The sequence below is a fragment of the Chelonia mydas genome, chromosome 9 (assembly GCF_015237465.2).
Source record: "Chelonia mydas isolate rCheMyd1 chromosome 9, rCheMyd1.pri.v2, whole genome shotgun sequence".
Taxonomy (NCBI): domain Eukaryota; kingdom Metazoa; phylum Chordata; order Testudines; family Cheloniidae; genus Chelonia; species Chelonia mydas.
Genome location: NC_057855.1, coordinates 36,995,313 through 37,017,166, shown reverse-complemented (window position 1 = coordinate 37,017,166; position 21,854 = coordinate 36,995,313). Strand labels below are relative to the sequence as shown.

Below are 21,854 nucleotides of genomic sequence, written 5' to 3'. Positions count from 1 at the left end.
AAGCTAGGTTCAAACTTAACTTATTGTTGTTGCTAGTCAAAGAATGAAGAAGTGGCAAATGTTAACTAAGCATGTGAAAATCCTTTGCACAAATTCCTAATAGTGTCTCCCGAAGGGTATGTCTACACTACAAAATTAGGGCAATTTTATAGAAGTTGATTTCTAAAAATCAACTTTGTACAGTTGATTGTGTATGTCCTCACTAAGTACGTTAAGTCGGTGGAGTGTGTCCTTGATACTGTGGCTAGCATTGACTTATGGAGCAGTGCACTGTGGGTAGCTTTCCCGCCGTCTCCATTGCCCATTGGAATTCTGGATTAAGCTCCTAATGCCTGATGGAGCAAAAACATTGTCAAGGGTGGTTTTGGGTACATGGTATCAGTCGCTCCTCCCTCCCTTCCATGAAAGCAATGGCAGACAATCATTTTGGACCTTTTTTCCTGGGTTACCTGTGCAGATGCCATACCACAGCAAGCATGGAACCTGCTCAGCTCACCGCTGCTGTTGTGAGCATTGTAAACTCCTCACACGTTATCCTGGAGTATGTGCAGAACTGAGTTAAGAGACGCCAGCACAAGGATGATTGTGATGAGGACATGGACGCAGATGTTCCTGAAAGCATGGGCTGTGGCAATTGGGACATCCTGGCGGCAGTGGGGCTGGTTGATACAGTGGAACGCCGACTCTGGGAAATGTGCCAGTCATACTGGATGACTTTGCTGCAATGGGGTTCCCTAACTGTGGTGGGGCAATAGACGGAACACATATCCCTATCTTGGCACCAGACCACCTTGCCAATCAGTATGTAAACTGCAAGGGGTACTTCTCAATGGTGCTGCAAGCACTGGTGGATCACCCATATCAGTGTGGGATGGCTGGGAAAGGTGCATGCTTAGGAACTCTGGGCTGTTCGAGCAGATGCAAGAAGGGACTTACTTCCCAGACCAGAAAATTACCATTGGAGATGGTGAAATGCCACTAGTTATCCTTGGGGACCCAGCCTACCCCTTGCTCCCATGGCTCATGAAGCCGTACACAGGCAGCCTGGACGGTAGTAAGGAGCAGTTCAACTGTAGGCTGGGCAAGTGCAGAAAGGTGGTAGAATGTGCCTTTGGATGTTTAAAAGCTCACTGGCGCTGTTTGCTGACTAGGTTAGACCTCAGCACAATCAACATTCTCATTGTTGTTGCTGCTTGCTGTGTGCTCCATAATATCTGTGAGAGTAAGGGGGAAGATATTTATGGTGGGGTGGGAGGTTGAGGCAAATCACCTGGTGGCTGATTTTGAGCAGCCAGACACCAGGGTGATTAGAAGAGCACAGGTAGGCATGCTGCACATCAGATAGGCTTTAAAAACCAGTTTCATGACTGGCCAGGCTTTGGTCTGACAGCTGTGTGTGTTTCTCCCTGCTGCAAGCCCATCCCCTTTGTTGATTTTAATTCCCTGTAAGCCAACCACCCTCCCCCCTTCAGTCACAGCTGGCAAAGGAAATAAAGTCACTATTGTTTTGAAACCATGCATTCTTTCTTTATTAATTAAGTAGAGATAACTGACAAGGTAGCCCAGGTGGGGTAGGGTGCTGGAAGAGGGAAGGACAAGGCCACATTGCTTATTGTAGCCACACTACAAATCAAAACTGTTTGAATGACAGCCTTCTGTTGCTTGGGCCATCCTCTGGAGTGCAGTGGCTGGGTGCCCAGAGCCTCTCCCCCTCCCCCACACATTCTGGGGTCTCTGGGTGAGGAGGATATGAAACTTGGGGAGGAGGGCAGGCAGTTATACAATAGATGCAGCGGGGGTCTGTGCTCTTGTTGGCTTTCCTGCAGCTCCAACAGACACTTCATGTTCATTTGCTCCCCCATTAGGTTCAGCATCACAGCCTGCCTCTGCTCTTTAGGCTCACTTAATGCTTTCCTGGCCTCTGCCACTGAATGCATTAAGCTGTGTCCTATCAGTGTGGGAGGACTGCATGAGCTCAGAAAATGTCATCATGAGTGCATTTTTTTCCTCCTTCTAATCTACAATAACCTCAGGGATGGAGATGATAGGAGGAGCATAGAAACATTTGCACCTTGGGGGAGATAAAGGGAGAATAAAATTTAAGAGGATACATTTGAGACCAAAAGGGAAACTTTCACTGTGAATCAAGCAATTCACAGCAGACAGCACATGTGCTTTAGGTACAAGGTTGCATTTTGCCTTTTATATTGAGCACCTGTCAGTATGGTGACACATCACACATGGCTGGGCAACAGAATTCAGTTTCCAGGCAGCCATTGTAAGCCTTTTGATATGCAGGGTTGGCTTCTTCCACCTTCATAACATGTGGGAATGGTTTCAAACTGCAGCGCCATCCTTTTCCATAGCAAGCAATGCTGGTTGGGTTTTACATTTAAAAAAGGAGGGGCTGTGGTTTCCGGGTGGATGTGCAGCACACACCTCCCCCCAACACCACTGCCTGGCTATTCTCTGGGACGATCCCTTTTAGCCAAGCACAAACAACCCAGCATGAGTGGGGTCCTTTTACTGTTCCTTACAAAAATTCCCCTATTTCAACCAGGTGACCAGGAATGATATCACTCTCCTGAGGCTAACACAGAAAGATAAATACCAAATGTTTCTTGAATCTGACCAAAACCCAGGACCATTCGCTGCCATGCTTTGTGCTGCAGTGTTTCCAGACTACTTGCTACTGTCTTGGCATGGTAAAGTGTCCTACTGTGAAGGATGAAATAAGGCAGCCCTCCCCTGAAACCTTCTGCAAAGACTTTCAGAGTACTCCAGGAGAGCTTCATGGAGATGTCCCTGGAGGATTCCTGCTCCATCCCCAGACATGTTAACAGACTTTTCCAGTAGCTGTAGTGGGTGCAAATGCATCCTGATTCTTCAGGGCAAAACACTATTGCTTTTAATCCCTGTACTGTAGTTACAAATGTGCACTTACCAGAGCTGCCTTTCTCCTGCTTCAGGGTCAGGGATCCTGCCTTGGGAGGGTATTGGCTCCAGGGTGATGAAAAGGCCTTGGCTGCCAAGGAGAACGGATTCACCACTTGCCTGCTGTGCATTCTTCTCCTCCTCCTCCACAAAATCCTCCTCCCTGTGGTGTGAGACTCCCCCCTTGCAGGTGTCCACGGACAGTGGTGGGGTAGTGGTAGGGTCCCCCCCCTAGAATGCCATGCAGCTGATCATAGAAGCGGCATATATGGGGCTCTGACCTGGAGTGACAGTTTGCCTCTTGTGTCTTGTGGTAAGCTTGCCTGAACTCCTTGATTTTCACGTGGCACTGCTGTGTGTCCCTGTTGTAGCCTCTCTCCACCATGCCTTGTGCGATTTTGGCATATATATTAGCATTTCTTCTTTTTGATCGGAGTTCAGCCTGCACAGATTCTTCTCCCCATACAGCAATCAGATCCAGTGTCTCCCTTTTGGTCCATGCTGGAGCTCGTTTGCAATTCTGGAGGGACTGCATGGTCACCTGTGCTGCTGAGCTCGCCATGCTGACCAAACAGGAAATGAAATTCAAAATTTCCCAGGGCTTTTCCTTTGTACCTGGCTAGTGCATCGGAGTTGAAAGTGCTGTCCAGAGTGGTCACATTGGAACACTCTGGGATAGCTCCCGGAGGCCAATTGCATCTGCACTACCCCAAATTCGATCCAGAAAAGTCAATTTTTAGCGGTACTCTCCTCTCCGGGGAGCAGTACAGAAGTCAATTTTAAGAACCTTTTAGGTCGACGGAACAAGGTTGGTTGTGTGGTTGCATTAATTTTAAAATAGACCTAACATGGCCAAATTCAACCTAACCCCGTAGGGTAGACCAGAGCTGAGGCTTCAGTGTAAAGAGTAAGTTTCCTTCAATGTTGTTGACCCTTAGACCAGCCATCCTAAATTTTAATCATCCAAAGTACTTAACAGACTCCAGCTAGGTCAGTTAAAACTATAGTTCTATCATATTTTCAGGATTTCAGACAGGTGTCTGTGTTTCCATACATGTTTTCCCTCCTCAACTCACTGTTAAACAAGAAAAACCTTTGTAAATTTAACATTCTCTACCCCCTACTAAAAATTGTTTTAATTAACATGTATAGAAGCCAGGATGAACTCTGAAAGGTATTTATCTGCCAAGATCTAAGTTCAGTATAGTGCGTTTCTGCTACAACTGTTGACAATTAGAACCTGATGATTTGGGGTGGAAGGTGGGAATAATAAATTTCCTGAAAAATACATTTTTTTCTTGAGCACCAAAGGTAGTTGTGAATTTGTCAAATAGATATGGCTGAAAAATGATTTTTTTCTAAGTCAAAATAGTTTTAACTTACTAAAATGGTCAGTTAAAAAAGTTAAATAAAAAAAAAATACCCCAAATGAAATGAAAAACTGAATTTTCTTTTTGGGTTTGAGCAAAATATTTCATTCAACCCTAAACTATTTGTTTTCATATTAGTGAGAAAAATAAAGATATATATGGTTTAACTGAACTGATTTTGGGGAGGGCTGGGTGCGCTCCCCCTCTGAACTGAAAAATCAGTTATTCGTTCAGTTTGATAATACATCTCACAGCAAGTGTAAATGGGGATCTTTATGCTGCCTAAGAATTTGAAGTCAATTGCATAAAACAGCATTATGAGCTGCATTTAGCGTTCAGTATTTCTCCTCCCCAGGCTAGGCTACCACTTGCGCACACAAAACTTTAGCATTGGCTGGTAAGCAAAGGAGAAACTGATTTTACACATTTGTCTAGCTTTTAAGTCCTAAACATTCAGGAAACAGTTGAATTTTTAATTTGAAAAGAACTTTTCAATTGTTACAAATAGAACAATGCTTTGACATCTTGGGCATATCTAAACCCAAAACAAAGTAGGGGGCAGTAGAGTTCACGACTTTAGGGGGTTGGCCAGACCACAAGGTGAGAGAGAGCCTATAGCACAACTTGGATTTTTTCCTGAACCATGTGGTTAACCCTGAATGATGGGTATGTGCACTTCATTTGTGCTGATTGAATCTCAGTCACATGGAACATAAAGCTCTATTCTAGGCTGAAAAGGGAGTCTTATTCACAAAGGCATCAATGAGTCTGAATCAGACTTGCTCAACTGACAAATAAAAATGTTTCTTTCCATTAGTGCAACCTCATCTGGAGATCAAACTATGCTCTGTTCTCCCCCCGCCCCCAATGTAGAATTTACCCATATCCCTGACACCTGGATCAGAAGTATTTTAGGTAGGCAGCTACATTACATCTTGTCACAGCCTTGGTAAATCTTTGCCTGGTGGACACTCACTAGGCTGCTGTGTTTGGGTCCTACCACATTGGACTCTTGCACTTTTAGGCTTCCTGAGCCCGAGCAGAATCCAGGAACTGCCTGTGACACTGGGTTTCTAGGCACATACTCAGGGGACAGATTTTCCATCTAGCACCCTTTCACGGAGCTGAGACACCACAGTTCAGCTGCCTAGGCCCTGACACTAGTGCTGGATTCCGCAGCAGCATAAGTATACCCTTCCCTAGTGCTCCAAGGTTTTGGGTTTACCAGTTACCTTTCCAGGGATAGTTGAAGCACATAACACACAGGCTTTGTAAAGGCCCTATCACAATAAATATACAGAGCTAGACAAAACACCTGTATGCATTTGTCTCTATTTCCTCACCACCCTTGAGCATTTGGGGGGCTCAGGTCAGAGTCTTTTAAATTGTCCAGCATCTTTCCTCTCACCCTTCCCTCCTGCATATAGCTTCTCCTTTGGAATAATGCGACTCTCCTCTTACTCCTGTAGCCAGCTTTCTGGTCTCTTCTCCCTCTCTTTCTAAAATGGCTAGTCAGAGACCCCTTTCTTCTCTTATAACTGTTTGTCCCCTTTGTCAGGTGACCTGCTGATCAACCTTTTCAGGTGGCCAGTCCCCACCAGGCAATTTGTTGCTTAGTTATCAGCGCACCTGAGCTGACTGGTTTTTCTGGGTGGTAGCCAACTTTTTGTCCAAAGAGGCTTCTACGTGAATAGAGGATCAGCAACGTTTAGCAACCCTCATTGTTAGTCCTGTGTCACTACCCTCTTGGAATTTCAGTCCAACATGGAGATGAGAAGACAAGGGAGAAGGCAGACAAGCTCATTATTCAAAATGGAGTTTATAGACAAAGATATATATGCAGAGTTCAGAATCCTCAACAGGAACTCATAAGTTGTACATAGATTCCCCAAGTCATGACACACCTTAATAAACTACATCTATAATACATTTCAGGTGGGTTACAGTCATGGATAGCAGAGATTTTCTCCTCACTCCCATGGAAAAAGACAGACTTTATTTTGAGGGGGGTGAAAACTATCGAATTGTCATTACCAATAGCTGCCCTTCATTTCATTTATAATCCTTTAACTTAGGGAGAAAATATTGAATGAACAGGGACAAAAACAACATTTGGTCTATAATTATAAACGATGGATATATTTTACCATTTGCACACAAAACTGTGTCCTGATAGCCTATAATAATAGTTTGAGTGTGGCTCTGCTGGAATTTGTTTGGTCTCTTATCCTTTCTCTGCAGACTTCTGCCATGGCTTCTTGCTAGAAGCAGAATTTAGTAACATTATACTGAAGGGTAACATGTTCCACTGGAACATCAGCATATCAGTGTAGCTACCTGGTGTTGCACTGAAGCCAGAAATAAATGTACATTTTCCCCACTCCTACCTGCCAGTGCATTAGGAAGGACTCAAGTGGTTAACTTAATCAGAGCTACATATTCAGGTAGCACTGCATCTTATGAATGTGCAATTTTGTTTTCCGAGTTGATGTTTTTCAAATGGAACTATGTCCTGGGGTATTATACGCAAACCCTTTCCAAAAGTGTTCTTAAAATTCCCATTTCCACTACACTTTTGTGCATGGTATTTGTGCAAAACCGATTGCAACTCAGCTGGATGCCTCTCGCTCCCTGAGCCAAGTGGGCTGTGGGCTAAATTATTAAAAACATACCTCATAGAATATTAAAGACATCAAATCACTTCAGCAGGTTAAGTACAAACAATTTTTAGACTGTCTCAGGAGACTCACAAATTATTTAAATGAGCTATTCTTAAGAAGAGGTTGGAGGGATAAACTGCTATGAACATGAGATAATGTCAAATGTTCATCTAAATTAATTGCAATAACTTTCTGTATAAAGTAGTGATTCAAGTGCTTCAGCGGTCTTAAAATGGGATTAGCTCCCACAGAAATCCCATGCCAGGGTTAGACAGGGGGTAAAAAGGGGACTGTGCTCTACCAAAGCTCCTACCACGATCCCAGCTTTATTCTGAAATGATTGTCAAGAAATAGTAAATGTTACCATAGTTAGCACCCTATGGAAATGAATGTGAGGAGGTTCCACCTCTTAAAGGGACTGATCTAATTTTGCTTATGGGCCTCCCATGCTCAGAGTATTTCATAACCATAAGGGTTAGAAACTATTTTTTTTAAAAGCTTAATTTATGCTGAAACTGCTGGGGCCACCAGAGAAACGCAGATCAAGTATTAATGAAGTGATAAATCTCAAAGCTTGTTCAAGTCTACTACTACTCAGGACAGACCATGTTACTGTAAGCTACCATTTCCCTAGGAAGCAAACAGGTGTGAATGCCAGAACTATCACACACACTTTTTTCTTAAAATGTTTATCTAAATGAAGGAAAGTAACAAACAGTGCAGACCAGAGTAACAAGTTCCCACACCCTATGCTACTCTATAGTGTTAGTGAGAGAGAGAGAAAGATAATGACATAATAAATACCTCAAGCAGATTCTACTGGGGATGAGGAAAGAATAATGAAAAAAAATTCCCCAAATGGATCCATTTCAAATCCTGAGAAGTCAATAAAACTAACATTTTTCACAGAACTGTTTCCATTTTTGGGCCAGTTCTATTTTTAAATAACTTCTAGTTACAACAGTCTTTATCTGATTTCTTAAGAATTGAATAACTGACCTTGGGAGTGTGCTGCTCATTTTCAGTTTAAGACACATGAGCACATAATTCCTAACACAAAGATTGTTGCTTAATGGAGAATGAGCACACTAAGGAGTGAGGATTCTTTTGGGATAAGCATAAGTATGTCCAAATACAGTTTAATGATATTAGACACAAAGCACCATCGTCGCTAATTAGTCCATGTTATGTTCTAATTGGCATACTAGACTCAAGATATTTGGCATGATTCTTCCTTAATTCATTCAGTGCTGCAGAACTGCTAAGTTTACTTACGGAGATGTCTGTTACTAATATATGACTTCTACTACTAATACATGGGGGAATAAGCCCATCAAATTGGTGTTTCAAGAACACTGACTTCTTTTCTGTCTCTTGTCTATCTGAAGTGAATTTAAATAAATGATCTTTTCTTAGATGAGTTAGTTGAATGGATGCAGCTCCTTTAGGTTTCTTGCTATTATCATCCTCAGGCAATTACTAAAAGAATTACAGCTGCATGACATTCCAGGATGTAATCCAGACCAGTGAGGGGCCGATTCCCCACTTGCCCTGCAATCTGAGATGCCTCCCACTGCTTTGCTGTTGTAGTTCCCAACCTACATGCAGGTCACACCCTGAGTGTCTGCATATAGCCACAGCTCTGGTCCAGAAGTTCTGACTCTAGCCGCCTGTCAGTAAACACCAGCCACACTCTGGCTTCCATCAGCTTTGGTTACTAGGTGCAGGTGACCCCCAGCACACTCCCAGATTTCCCCTCAAAACGGTGTGCTTTGCACTGTCCAACCCTCTTCTGGACAGTACAGTTGTATTAAGTCCCTTGCCCCTTTAAGGGGGGGTCAATATACAACAGTCTGCTACCTTAAATGCATGCTTAATACATGCATCCGACAAACTGGGTATTCACCCATGAAAGCTTACGTTCCAATACGTCTGTTAGTCTATAAGGTGCCACAGGACTCTTTGCCACTTTTACCTTAAATGAAGTTATCCAAACAAGTCACAACACTGGATTAAATTTTAATGAAAGAATAAAATAAGTGCATTTATTTACAGAGAGAGAGAGAGATTTCAAGTGAGTAGACGAAATGAAGCATTAAAGTCAGAAATGGTTACAAGGAAAATAAAGATTAAACTCTTTCTAAACATAACGCTCTAGACTTGGTTCAAGGAGAAGTCCCTTACCACATTTCCAGTAACACTGCTGACCAAACTCTCAGGCTAGGATCTGCTCCCAAAGTCTAATGGCTGTTTCTTTTGTCTTTTTAGGAGAAAAGAGAGCTATGAATAGGGAGAGAGAACTTGGCATGGTTTTGCCTCTCACTTTTCTAGTCCAGTCCCCCTTCAAGATGCATTTTCCTGAAGGTTACCCCTCAAAGCAAAGTTTATTCAAACAGAAAAGAAGGCAACATGGTTCCTAGTAGTGAAAGAGGATGCATACTGTTTCTTCTTACCTCTGTTTGCTGAAATGCAGATTTTCCTTGTTTCTTATCTCCCCCCCTCACTGTCCGAGGGCTGTTTGCAACTTTATGTAATGTGACAGACCTAGACCAGGGAGGTACAGGAATCTGGTCCTATTGGGATCCAGGAAGTGGGCGGGCAAAGCTCGCCCACTGCTAAAGGATCCCCCCCCAGCCTAAGGGGGAGATCCACAGGACCTGGAAGCCAAGTAATTACGGGGGACAACTAATGAAGAACAGGGACGGGAGTGCGGTCAAAGGGTCAAAAAAAGGGAACCGGATGGGGACACCGAGCAGAGGACCCCGGACAGCGCCCACCGCTCCTCAAAGGCATCAAGGGAGTCGGTGGACGCCGCCCAGAGGAACTCTGCCCGGAGGCGTGAACGGACAGAGGATCGGAAATAGGCCCCGCAGTCGCAGGAGACTCCATCGGCCAACCTCCTCACCCTGGTTTTATAGATGGCCACTTTAGCATCTGGTCCTATTGGGATCCAGGAAGTGGGCGGGCAAAGCTCGCCCACTGCTAAAGGATCCCCCCCCAGCCTAAGGGGGAGATCCACAGGACCTGGAAGCCAAGTAATTACGGGGGACAACTAATGAAGAACAGGGACGGGAGTGCGGTCAAAGGGTCAAAAGAAGGGAACCGGACGGGGACACCGAGCAGAGGACCCCGGACAGCGCCCACCACTCCTCAAAGGCGTCAAGGGAGTCGGTGGACGTCGCCCAGAGGAACTCTGCCCGGAGGCGTGAACGGACGGAGGATCGGAAATAGGCCCCGCAGTCGCAGGAGACTCCGTCGGCCAACCTCCTCACCCTGGTTTTATAGATGGCCACTTTAGCATCTGGTAGAAGGTAAATGTACTGGCTTTTGGTTGAATAGTTTTCTGCTCCCTGAGTGACCAGGGCAGGAACTGCCTTAGAGCAATCAGGAACCTGCTAGAACCAGTTAAGACAGGCAAGCTAATTAAGACACCTGGAGCCAATTAAGAACTTACTAGAATCAATTATTGCAGGCAGGCTAATCAGAACACCTGGTTTAAAAAGGACCTCCCATCAGTTAGTGTGGGGGTGTGCTTCTAGAGGACTGAAGAGTACAAGCATGATCAGGTGGAAGATCCTGCAGTGAGAATAAAGAAGGTGCTAGGGGAAGGCCTTGGGGAAGTAGCCCAGGGAGTTGTAACTATCATGCAGCTGATACAGGGAACATTGTAGACAGCTGCTATCCACAGGGCCCTGGGCTGGAACCCAGTGTAGAGGGTGGGCCTGGGTTCCCTCCATCCCCCCAGTTCCTGATTGGATGTAGGAGGAGTTGACCTGGTCTGTGAGAAACACCAGAAAGGAAGGTCTAATTTGGAAAGGGATCTGGCCTGCCCCTGACCCACTAGGTGGGACAACAGAGACTGCAGGTTCAGAGTACTGCAGAGATTGTTTTCCATTTTCCCCCATGCTGGCCAGTGATGAGGTTAGCTGAGTGAATGGTGGGTTTGAGCCTCCAGCAGAAGTGGCCAAACTGAGGGCTGCTGTGAACCTCTGAGGCGAGCAAATCTGCCAAAAAGCACAGGATCCACCAAGGCGGCGGAGGAACTTTGTCGTAGTAAATTGAGGTAAACACGCACTCCCCTGTTTAAGGCCTGCTGATATTTTCAAAGCAGACTAAGGGATTTGGCTGCCTAATTCCCTTTTAAAATTAATGGGAATTGGGTGTTCAGATTCCATAGGAGCTTTGAAAATCTCAGCCTAAACACTATTGAGAAGGTGCATCTTTGCCAGAGTTGAATTTTGAACTGCTTCCTAGTTGTTTAATCTGTGGGGACTTAAGCAACAGGAGGATATGCAATCAGCAGGAAAAATAAGTGATGGGCTCTGCTGTCTCTGAGGGCAGACTGTGAACTCTGGTGATAAAAGTAGAAGGCAAGGAGACACCCCTTAATTCTGCACCAAGGAAGTAAATGGACAGTGCCTGTACATTCATGAAAATGGGATCCCAACCAGCCTTGGTTGCAAATGCTGCAAAGGACATTTGGGATGAGATATGCTTCTTTAGACAAATGATTCGCCTGTTAAAGTAAAGCTTTAAGAATCATACAATGATTTTACTTTATATGTAACCCCTTCTGTTTCCATTATCCTTACTCACTATGTCTTAAATCTTAATCTTTGATAATAAACTTATAAATATGACTCAGTGCGGTGGTATTGTATAAGGAGCTGACCCTGAATTGAATCATTCAAGCCGGTGGGTACATGGTTCCCCTGAGGACAGCTGATCTGGTAGTTCTGTGAGTGTTCAGTAGCTAAGAAACCGAATACTACAGAAGTATGCTTCAAATGGACTTGGGGACTGGAGTGCACCTTATATTAACCTTCAAGGCAAAGCAGGGGCTGGCATAGCCATGAGGAGAGTTCTGGGTGGCTGACAGATTCGAGGTTTGAGCTGTTCCACTTTGTGTAAATTATTCATTGAGCCAAAGAAAGGCTGACTCTAGCCCAGTGATTAAGACACTTATGTGGGGTGTGGGAGACCCAGATTCAATAAATGAATAGAAAGTGGAACAGCTCCAAACAGGAGAGATTGAGAGAGACCTACCCCAGAAAAGCCAATAGGCCACACCTCAAGTGAGTGCTCTCACCACTGGGCTATAGACTATTCTGGGGTTGGTCTTTGTCATTTCCCCCTCCACCCCCACCATGGTTCTGAGAAACCTTTCCCAATGAAAGGTTCATTGAAACTAGTATGTTTCTTCAAAATCTTTGGTTTCGACAAATCAGCATTTTCTGATGAAAAATAATTTCATTGGAAACCTCCCAACTAATTCTACTACTGAAAAATTATTTAGCTTTTGTCACTGTCAGAAAACTGCTCCTCATACCATTTCACAACCACATGGAGGTTTAAGCCTACTTTGTGTAGGTGGGTGATGGCTGCTCAGACATAATTGATTAATCCTTTAACATAAGCGGAGTTCAGCTGCACAGATATAGCATCTACTCCCTTGCCCAACTCCATTTACACAATGTGTAGTGACTTGACTCAATCTTAGTGTCTGTGTGCCTTTTATGTACTATCTCTCTTCTGAAACCTAATTTCCCTCCAGTCAGGAATGAGATTTTTAACCCAGCTCTTCACATCTTTGCCTGCTCAGTCTGTGTCATTTCCCGGATGTGCCACATCTGATGTGGGTGATATTTTTTAAAAAAGGTACATCTGACACTTGACCGTTATTCTGCTGAAATGAATCTGTGCATCCATCTGTTTTTTATGCTAATTGTCTCTTTTACAAGTTATAAGTCTCCAGACTACACTGTCCACTGTCTTATTTCCAGAGTTTTGCAGTGTGGCTAGTTTGTCAGTTTCCCACAGAGTTAGGAGTCAGAGACATCAGTGGACTGAGTTTGAGGAAGTATCAGGGGCTTCCCCTAGTGGACCTCTCCCTTCCAGTGGCTTGTATCTTCATGCAGTGGGAATAGCATGACTATTTCAGATCCACTAATAGATCATCAATTTAGTCCTCAGTTTTTTTGGAAGTTAGTTTTGGTGACAAATGTCAGGGGCTTTGTATGCTATGTGTGACAGATGTAATGCTTTGGGAATATGAAATATTCAGTGATTATGTGGAGAGATATGACAGATGTTACATTTAAAGACTACTGTATCAAATTTATAAGTTATGTGTATCTTTATGGGCTCGTCTGTGATTGTATTGTTAGTGGGTGAGCTAAAGCTAAACAATGCTTCTGTAGGAGCTAAAGACAATAAGGAATAATTAATGCAAATCCCAACTATGGAAAAAATACAGGTAATGCACCTGTGGAAGCTTTATGCTTAGGGAGAATATCATATACTAGTGTGACCTGGGTCAAGAGGTCAAGCAGACAAAGGACTAGAAACTATGTAAAGCGACTGCCCTGACCTAGGGAGGGAGTCACTTACACTTAATGTAAGAACTGACATAAGATTGTGATGAAGTGACAGGCCCTGTGACAGAGCCTGTAGTACTAGAAGTCCCATCAGGGTCTCCATTTGGAAGACGGGTGATGGCCTGATAAGTTAGACATACATGTAAGCTGTTTATTATAGGTTTTCTCTGTCATGACAGAGGGGCATCTGGGCACAATTTGAATGGTGGTGTGACCCAGTGTGACCCAGTGTGTCAGGACACAATGCCGCTTACTCAAATTTGGCTCAGCTGTCCCACCATCATAATGGAGAGGTGGCTGGGCCAATTTCTGCTGCCCTAGGCCTGTGGGAGGGGAGTGGCACACTGATGTTTTGCCTGGGGCGGTAGATCGCCTTGAGCAGCCACACCTCAGCCAACACCCTCCGGACCCAGAACTGTGCAGTGGAGGATCCCCCCATTCTGGGGAAACTAGCAGTCAGGTGGGGCCTAACCCTCTCTCCCCTCCTCCCTCACCACATGGCCTTAGGGGGGAAAAATGCAGAGAGGAGCTAGGCAGAGACTCCAGCAGGTAGGACAGGTTTCAGAGTAGCAGCCATGTTAGTCTGTATCCGCAAAAAGAACAGGAGTACTTGTGGAAATGGCCCATCTTGATCATCACTACAAAAGAATTTTTTTTTGTTTTTGTTTTTCCTTCTCTCTTCTGCTGGTAATAGCTCACCTTAACTGATCACTCTCGTTATAGTGTGCATGGTAACACCCATTGTTTCATGTTCTCTGTGTATATAAAATAGTCTTACCGTATTTTCCACTGAATGCATCTGATGAAGTGGGCTGTAGCCCACGAAAGCTTATGCTCAAATAAATTTGTTAGTCTGTAAGGTGCCACAAGTACTCCTGTTCTTCCTTCAGCAGGTAGGAGCAGCTGCACGAGCAGCCAAAGCAGAAACCTTTGGACATTCAGAGCATTTCAGTTTTGATTGGGTGTTCTCTGCCCTGCACTGATTGGCTGTTTACTCCAACTCTCCCACCTGTCCCCCCAAAGTCTCTTCATCTCAGCTACACTACCCTGCCACCCCCTCAGCTCACTTCCCTTCAGCATCCCCTCTCCCTTCACTTTTCTTTCCATTAGCTGATCTCCCTACCAAAAAAATGGTAGAACTAATAGGACACTTACCATCACATTGTTCACTCTGCTTGTCTGTTCTATTTCCTCCCCCTGCTCACTCTGTTATAGTTAGATTGTAAACTCTTCAGGGCAGAGACCATCTGCAACTCCATGTTCGTATAGTGCCTAGCACAATGGGGCCCATTCTTGGTTGGTCCTTAGGCACTACCACAATAAACAAACATTAAAGATGTACATCTTCAAAGGGCAATTACAGGTAATAACCTATTATAAGAGATGGGTGCTCTGGAAGGTTTTGGTCTGTAGAATCATGTTGTGTATTGACATACAAAAAATAGGAGAGGGATGAAAAACAGGGAGTATTAAAGCACATAACAATAGGAGAACTATTTCTTACCCTTGGTTCACAGATACCCACCTCATTTTGCAGTCTGCTCATGCAGCCCTTTTAAAAGTTGAATCAAGTTAAATTTAAGCAATTTAGCTTATAAATTACCTCTGTCACGAAGCACAGCATTTACTGAGTTTTTAAAAAGTTACATCAATCTTCTTGTCCCACTGCAGCGTCTTGTCAGGACCTCACATGGTGGAGAGGATATGCTATTTCCACAGTTGCTTAATCCCCCGTTGAGATAGAGGGAGAGTTTCTGGCCCTCTGGATAAGAGAGCTGGGGAAAAATGGAGGTTGAAAGTAAAAAATGGTTTATAAAGGAGGGATGCCACTTGCTATCCTAGGGCAAATTTCAGGATGTATAAAGGCAACTGTTAATCCAGTCTCCTTAGGCAGTGAGGCAAAGCGCAAAAAACACAAGTTGCTTTATTTACTATTCTATTTGATTTTTGGGTTTTGCTTTCTCGTCACATTCTTCTGTCAAGAGCAGTAGTTCTTCCTTGTATCTAAAGCTGCATAAGCTCCCTAAATTTAGGGCCAGGAGGGTTCCACGTCTGACCCTCCAAAAACAGAGACTAGTCCAGGTCTGAACCTTTGCGCGTGCGTGTGTCTAATTGTCTTCCTGTATATCACTTGTCATAACTGATTGGGGGAGGAGGGAAAACACATTTCATCTATGCATCAGTTAGTTATAAAATTCACTTTAATGTGAAAACCTAAACCTACAGTTCTGGAGTCGCACTGCACCAAATTGCTGTTTGAATTGCAAACTGGTTTGTAGCCCTAGTTGTTTAAATTGCTGTCATAAAAATAAAGGAAAGGGTAACCACCTTTCTGTATACAGTGCTATAAAATCCCTCCTGACCAGAGGCAAACCCCTTTCACCTGTAAAGGGTTAAGAAACTAAAATAACCTCCCTGGCACCTGACCAAAATGACCAATGAGGAAACAAGATACTTTCAAAGCTGGAGTGGTGGAAACAAAGGGTCTGTCTATCTGTGCGATGCTTTTGCCAGGAACAGATCAGGAATGCAGTCTCAAAAACTCTGTCAGTAAGTAATCTAGCTAGAAATGCATTAGATTTCCTTTTGTTAAATGGCTGGTAAAATAAGCTGTGCTGAATGGAATGTATATTCCTGTTTTTGTGCCTTTTTGTAACTTAAGGTTTTGCCTAGAGAGATTCTCTATGTTTTAAATCTGATTACCCTGTAAAGTAAAGTATTTACCATCCTGATTTTACAGAGGTGATTCTTTTACCTTTTCTTTTTAAGAACCTGATTGATTTTTCATTGTTCTTAAGATCCAAGGGTTTGGGTCTGTGTTCACCTGTACAAATTGGTAAGGATTTTTATCAAGCCTTCCCCAGGAAAGGGGGTGTAGGGTTTGGGGGGATATTTTAGGGGAAGATGTCTCCAAGTGGGCTCTTTCCCTGTTCTTTGTTTAACGCGCTTGGTCGTGGCAGCATAGGGTTCAAGGACAAGGCAAAGTTTGTACCTTGGGGAAGTTTTTAATCTAAGCTGGTAAGAATAATTTTAGGGGGTCTTTCATGCAGGTCCCCACATCTGTACCCTAGAGTTCAGAGTGAGGAAGGAACCTTTACAATTGCACTGCTAACAATTTAATTCAATAAGTTTACTGAAACATGCTAAAAACATTTCACTTTCAGGATTGTGCACAGAAATATGTTGTGAAGAATTATTTCTACTACTACCTGTTCAAGTTTTCATCTACCTTGGGTGAAGAGATTTTTTACATCACATTCCTTCCATTCACCTACTGGAACATCAATCATGATGTGTCGAGGAGGCTGATAATGATGTGGTGTGTAAGTACGGATGTGATTATTAATACATTTATTAATTCCATTACTGTAACACCATAATAATCAACTTCTTCTGGCTTTTGATTGTCTTGTTTTTATCAAAAACTAAAGTAAAATGAATTATGCTTCCAGAAGCACAAGTATAATTTTTCAAACTACTTTTACAAAGGGATTTTCTTTACACTGTTTCAAAGACACATAATCAACCTTGTATCACTCCTTTTGGGAAGTATGGTTGCACTTGCAGCTGGGAAGAGAGGTGACCACAAGCTATGAAAAAGATAGAGTGCATCCACTCTCCCTATCCCCAAAGTGGCAATGAGAGAGCTAAAATATTTGGCTATTTCTCTCTACCCCAAGCCCCCAGTATGCTACTGATGTTAATTTAAAACTTGAAATTTATCATTTGGATTTCATTTTAATGTTGCTCTTCTGAATTTGTTCTGATTCCAGCTATGGATAAAGCCTTATCTGATACCTTGATTTTAAGTTAGTGGTCACCACAGTCACCGACAGCCCATTGCAAATTATTTGTGTTTTGTCCAGAGTAACCGTAATAAATACTTCTGTAATCATATATGGCTACAAATTTTAATCAAAGACCACAAAGAGTGAAGACCTACTTATTGCCATGTTCATACTTGGCATACTTCTCTTTGCTGTTCCATCCACTCTAGAAGTGGGGGTCTATGAGTAAAAGTGGCTGTAAAAATAGCATTTTGGAGCTCCAGGTCTATTTTCACTCAGTGATTCTGTGTCTTGGGTACTCAGTCAACAAGCAAAAACCTGGTGTTGTTTTCAAACTGCCAGTACATCAAACTAAGCCTGGGATCTGAGAGTCAAGATGGGTTCTTTCCTTCTTCCATCATCACTAATCATAAAGATTCTTGAGGCCAAATTAAGTTTATTATATCCATGCAGTCACATTGTCATCAGAAGCTTTGCACAGGTATAAATTACTGACCCTAATGGAAACCTGGTAAGCGATTCTACTAATGTACAGGAGGGGAAGGATTCCAGTTCATACCTATTTTAACATGTTTTAGTCACTACAGTAGATCAGATATGACTGACTGCACATAGAGAGCAAAGCTGTGTAGTTGTGACCTCTGCTGGAGCAAGCAGACCGGAGTGACAGTTCTCTCAAGAGAGCCAGATGAAGAAAAAATTCCGAGAAACGTATTGTTTCTAATTGACACTACATGTGTCATGTAGGTGGTTAAATACCATGGTATGTAAAACAGAATAAGTCATTACAATAGGTTTATGAAGCAACGGTAGTGGGAAGTTTGAGAGAGGTAGATATCATTATGGGGGAGAAATGTCACCATCTTGAAGGTTTCAACACCCAGTTATTAAAGGTATTACATTTTGAATGTTTATTTTCCCCCCATTTGATAACCAGTTTGTTTCCTTTTTACAGGCTCTCCAGCAGGACTAGCTAGAAAACATTCCTTTTTCAGTATGACAGATTTGTCTAAGAACCTTCCAGTTTATACAGCAGTATTTTCTCTCTGTTACCCTTATCTCTTTCACTTAACCTTCTTCATATCCAACTCCTCATGCTAGCAGAATCCAGTGTGTAGGCATGAAAAATGGGAATCCAGAGCCTGGATTTGAAAAAAGAAATATCCATAATCTCATTTCAGACAAAGAATAAGGGCCCTGATTCTATGTCCATTGAAGTCAGTGGTAAAGAGTTAAGTGACCAGTGGTGCAGGGTCAGTATAAGATCATACCCCCAAATGAGCAGGCTTTAACTCCATTTTCAGTCTGATAACTTCTGAAGATGTTTGAAAAACACAAAACACAGTGGTACAATTGCAGGCTAGTGCTAACAAGAGTTAATACAAGAATAAAAACGTGCCTGGTTACCCATTAATAACTGCAGTTTTGTTGATATTAATTCTTTTTTTGTAATACTACAATCCTATTTGTACAGCAGTAATCTGATCAGGATGGAGGGAGGGATATCTTTTCATTTTAAACATGAAAGTGGAGCATTTAAGAATTTGGTTAGTAGCTTTAGAGAAATGTATTATCTGGATTGGGTGTGACGCTGAACCAGGTCTGAAATTCACATTTCACCATTGTGAATGGTTTGGTCAATTGCAGGTGAGGATTTTTTTTTTTTCATCCAGCTATTTTCTGTAGTATCTCCTACAGACAGATTAGTGGATCCGGCCACTCATCCAGACTAGCCTGGGAGAAATTTAGTGTCAGTGAAAACTTGTCTGTGATGTATAGCAGTGGTCCCCAAACTTTAGGGGGCACCCCCCTAAAAGGACACGGAAGGACATTCAGGGAGGGGGGGATGGTGCAGCAGGGCCCAGGCCAGCCCCCACAGGAGGCAGAGAGGGAGCATCACCCAGCCTCATTCTGCTCCCAGCTCTGCTTTGTCCCCGCCCCCAGCCGCGGTCCCAGCCATGCGCCTGGCACTGGCTGCAGCCTTGGCCCCCAGCTGCAGACTGCTCCTGGCCCCAAACCTGCCCCCAGCCTCGGCCCCCTTACCCTATCCATGTTTCCACCCCCCACCCCACCCCACCCCCCAGGAACCGCGGCCCTGCTCCTGGCCTTGGCTGATGGGTGTGTGGACAGGAGTAAGGAGGATGCAACCCTGAAAAGTTTGGGAACTACTGATATAATTTAAGCCCTTTCTGATGGGAATTCTCCATGTCTTTATCATGGCTGTCTGATATTTTTTGAATGAAAGGCACCATAAAATATCTTCTGAAGTAATATGCCTTATGTATATCTTCCACTAAAATGCAACCATTTCGGGAGTGGAAGATAACAGCCATTCTTTGCCTATAATTATAGACAATAAATTCTTCAACTGGAACTAGGAGTAGGTGGACAGCATATAATTAGAGTTGGGCTCTGGTCAGGAATACTCCCACTCTTTTTGGAAAAGTGCCATAGAATCTTGTAATAAGTAATTAGTGCCTCTTTTTTACATCTCAGTCAAAAGATGGTCTCTTCTGACCTTAAAGTCTGAGTCTATCATGATCATCTAGTCTGACCTCCTGCACGTTGTAGTAACCCAGAGCCTTCCCCATCTAGTGGTCCATCTCTGGCAGTTGGAGATTTTTGCTCCTGGAAGTTGCCAGTGGGCCACATGCAGTTGTAGACAGTCCTGTCTTATCATCCCCTCCATAAATTTATCAAGCTCAGTCTTGAAGCCAGTTAAGTTTTTTTTTGTCCCCACTGCTCCCCTTGGAAGATGACACTTCCAGCATCACAATACTTTCTAACACCACACATAGGCACTGGTTTGATATTCAGAGGGAAGAGTGATTCCTACTGAACTGCTAACATCTCCTCATGGGACACTTTTAAGGAAAACCAGGTCCTATCCAAGTACTGACCAGGTCTAGCCCTGTGGAATTCAAGAGATAATTCAAGGTCAGAATACTAGGTTGTATGGCTACCATTATTTCTTGTTTCTGACTTCTAAGTGATACATTGTGGCTTTGGCAATGAAAGGAAAAAGGAAGCTTACTTTTAAAATACGGATTTTCACAGGTTTTTATTTTTAAACATTTTCATTATATTTAGTTGAAGACTATGAATACTAAGCATTATTATATATTCCATTTGGCAAATGCAACTGGATGGTTTGTTGTGAAGCCATACAGCCTTTGAACAATAAACAGCATTCACTGCACTACCCATGGCCTTTATAACCTGTCCTAGGGGTCCTTGTTCCTGTAGCATACAGTAGCCTAGAGGAATGGGATATACAAGGGTTGTTACTTTTTTCCCAACTGGACCAAAGAAAAAAAAATTCCCGGTTGTAGGGAAAAAAAAGCACAGGAATGTTTTATTAAATGAAATGCAGAATACCCATACTATGTGATTCACTTTGTCCACCTGTTTGTTCCACAAAAACAATGCATATGTTGCCAAAATGAAACACTTTCAATTCTGTAAGTAAAACACAGACATGCTAATTGAGACTCCAGCCCTATTAACTAGTTAGGATTATCAGTCTTTTCTATCTGCTCTTGGATAATGGTACATTTTTACCTACTTACTATCCCCATCAGCACTAGGCCTGTTATAAAGTTTTAACCAAACCATTCTGACTGAGCAGCAAACAGACTCGATTGGTGTTGAGCTGACTGGGCAGGAGTGCAGATCTTTTAAAAACTGACAGTTTCAAATCCCATTGTCTTGTCTTTCATGATTTTACTGTCAAAACTTCCCACTATTTTGATGCAACAATCTGTGGTGAAACCTCCTTCCCAAATACAGTCATGGGGCAGAAGTTGGCATCTTCAATTCTGAATGCGAGAGGAGATGGAAGGCCCTGAGAATTGTGTTCCATCCGTTCATCTTCTCTTCTATGCCCAACCTATGCTTGTTACATTCAGGATCAGTCATTAGCTAAGAAATTGAAATGATCTGTAGCTTCTCTGAATCATTTTTCAGTTTTGCCCTTGGACGGTTCCAGGTCTCAGTTAATTAGATTGTACAGGATTTCCAATGAAGAGTGCAACAGTAGTGTTATTGGCCTCTACAGTGTCAAGTTCTTGCAAAACCATCATCAGTTTCTTTTGTAAATGTAGTGCCTCCCTGTTGATGAAACCACACAGCTTGCATTTTACACAAGAGTGGAGCTGATTGACATTTTACAACTGAATATTATGTGATCAAAAACAGCCTTTTATAAAAAATAGAATCTTTTTGTAAAGAAGTTAAATTTTTAAAGAGATTTCCTTTTTTTTTCAACAAAATTGGAAAAACAAAAAATTGGGCCTCAGGTTTTCTTTTTTCTTTTCCCTCCCTTTTCCGGCGATGATAAAGGAAGAAGGAAAGAACACACACACATTTTTTGAAACTAAAAATGTTCAACAACAATTCTCATGAAAAATTTTGAATAAATGAAAAATTGTCCCTTTTTGAGACCTGCAGAACAACAGTGACTAACATATTTGGAACATTTCCTCACACATCCTATTTTTTTTGACCAGCTTTAATCACAAGTCATCCTCGTTCACAGCATACAGTACTTATCATAGTTGAATGCCAGTGAGGGATAAAATCTTCCTGGCAGCTCCACCAATTGTTATTGCGCAGCCATATAAATTCTCCTCTTTCAGTCAGTCAGTTAACAATGAGGCTGATGGTGGTTGTGGGAAAAAATAAGAGTTCTGCAATATGCTCTAGGACAGTAAGGTTTAGATACTG

The 21,854-nt window shown here is 42.9% G+C and overlaps 1 protein-coding gene across 1 annotated transcript in view; it reads left to right on the top strand.

Annotated features, from left to right (window-relative positions):
* The window catches only part of SGPP2 (sphingosine-1-phosphate phosphatase 2), an 86,655-nt gene that overhangs the window by 23,575 nt on the left and 41,226 nt on the right, over positions 1-21,854 (top strand). Inside the window, exon 2 of the mRNA XM_007058186.4 lies at positions 16,506-16,664. Coding sequence (XP_007058248.3) covers positions 16,506-16,664 — 159 coding nt within the window. The remainder of the gene's footprint in view (positions 1-16,505; positions 16,665-21,854) is intronic.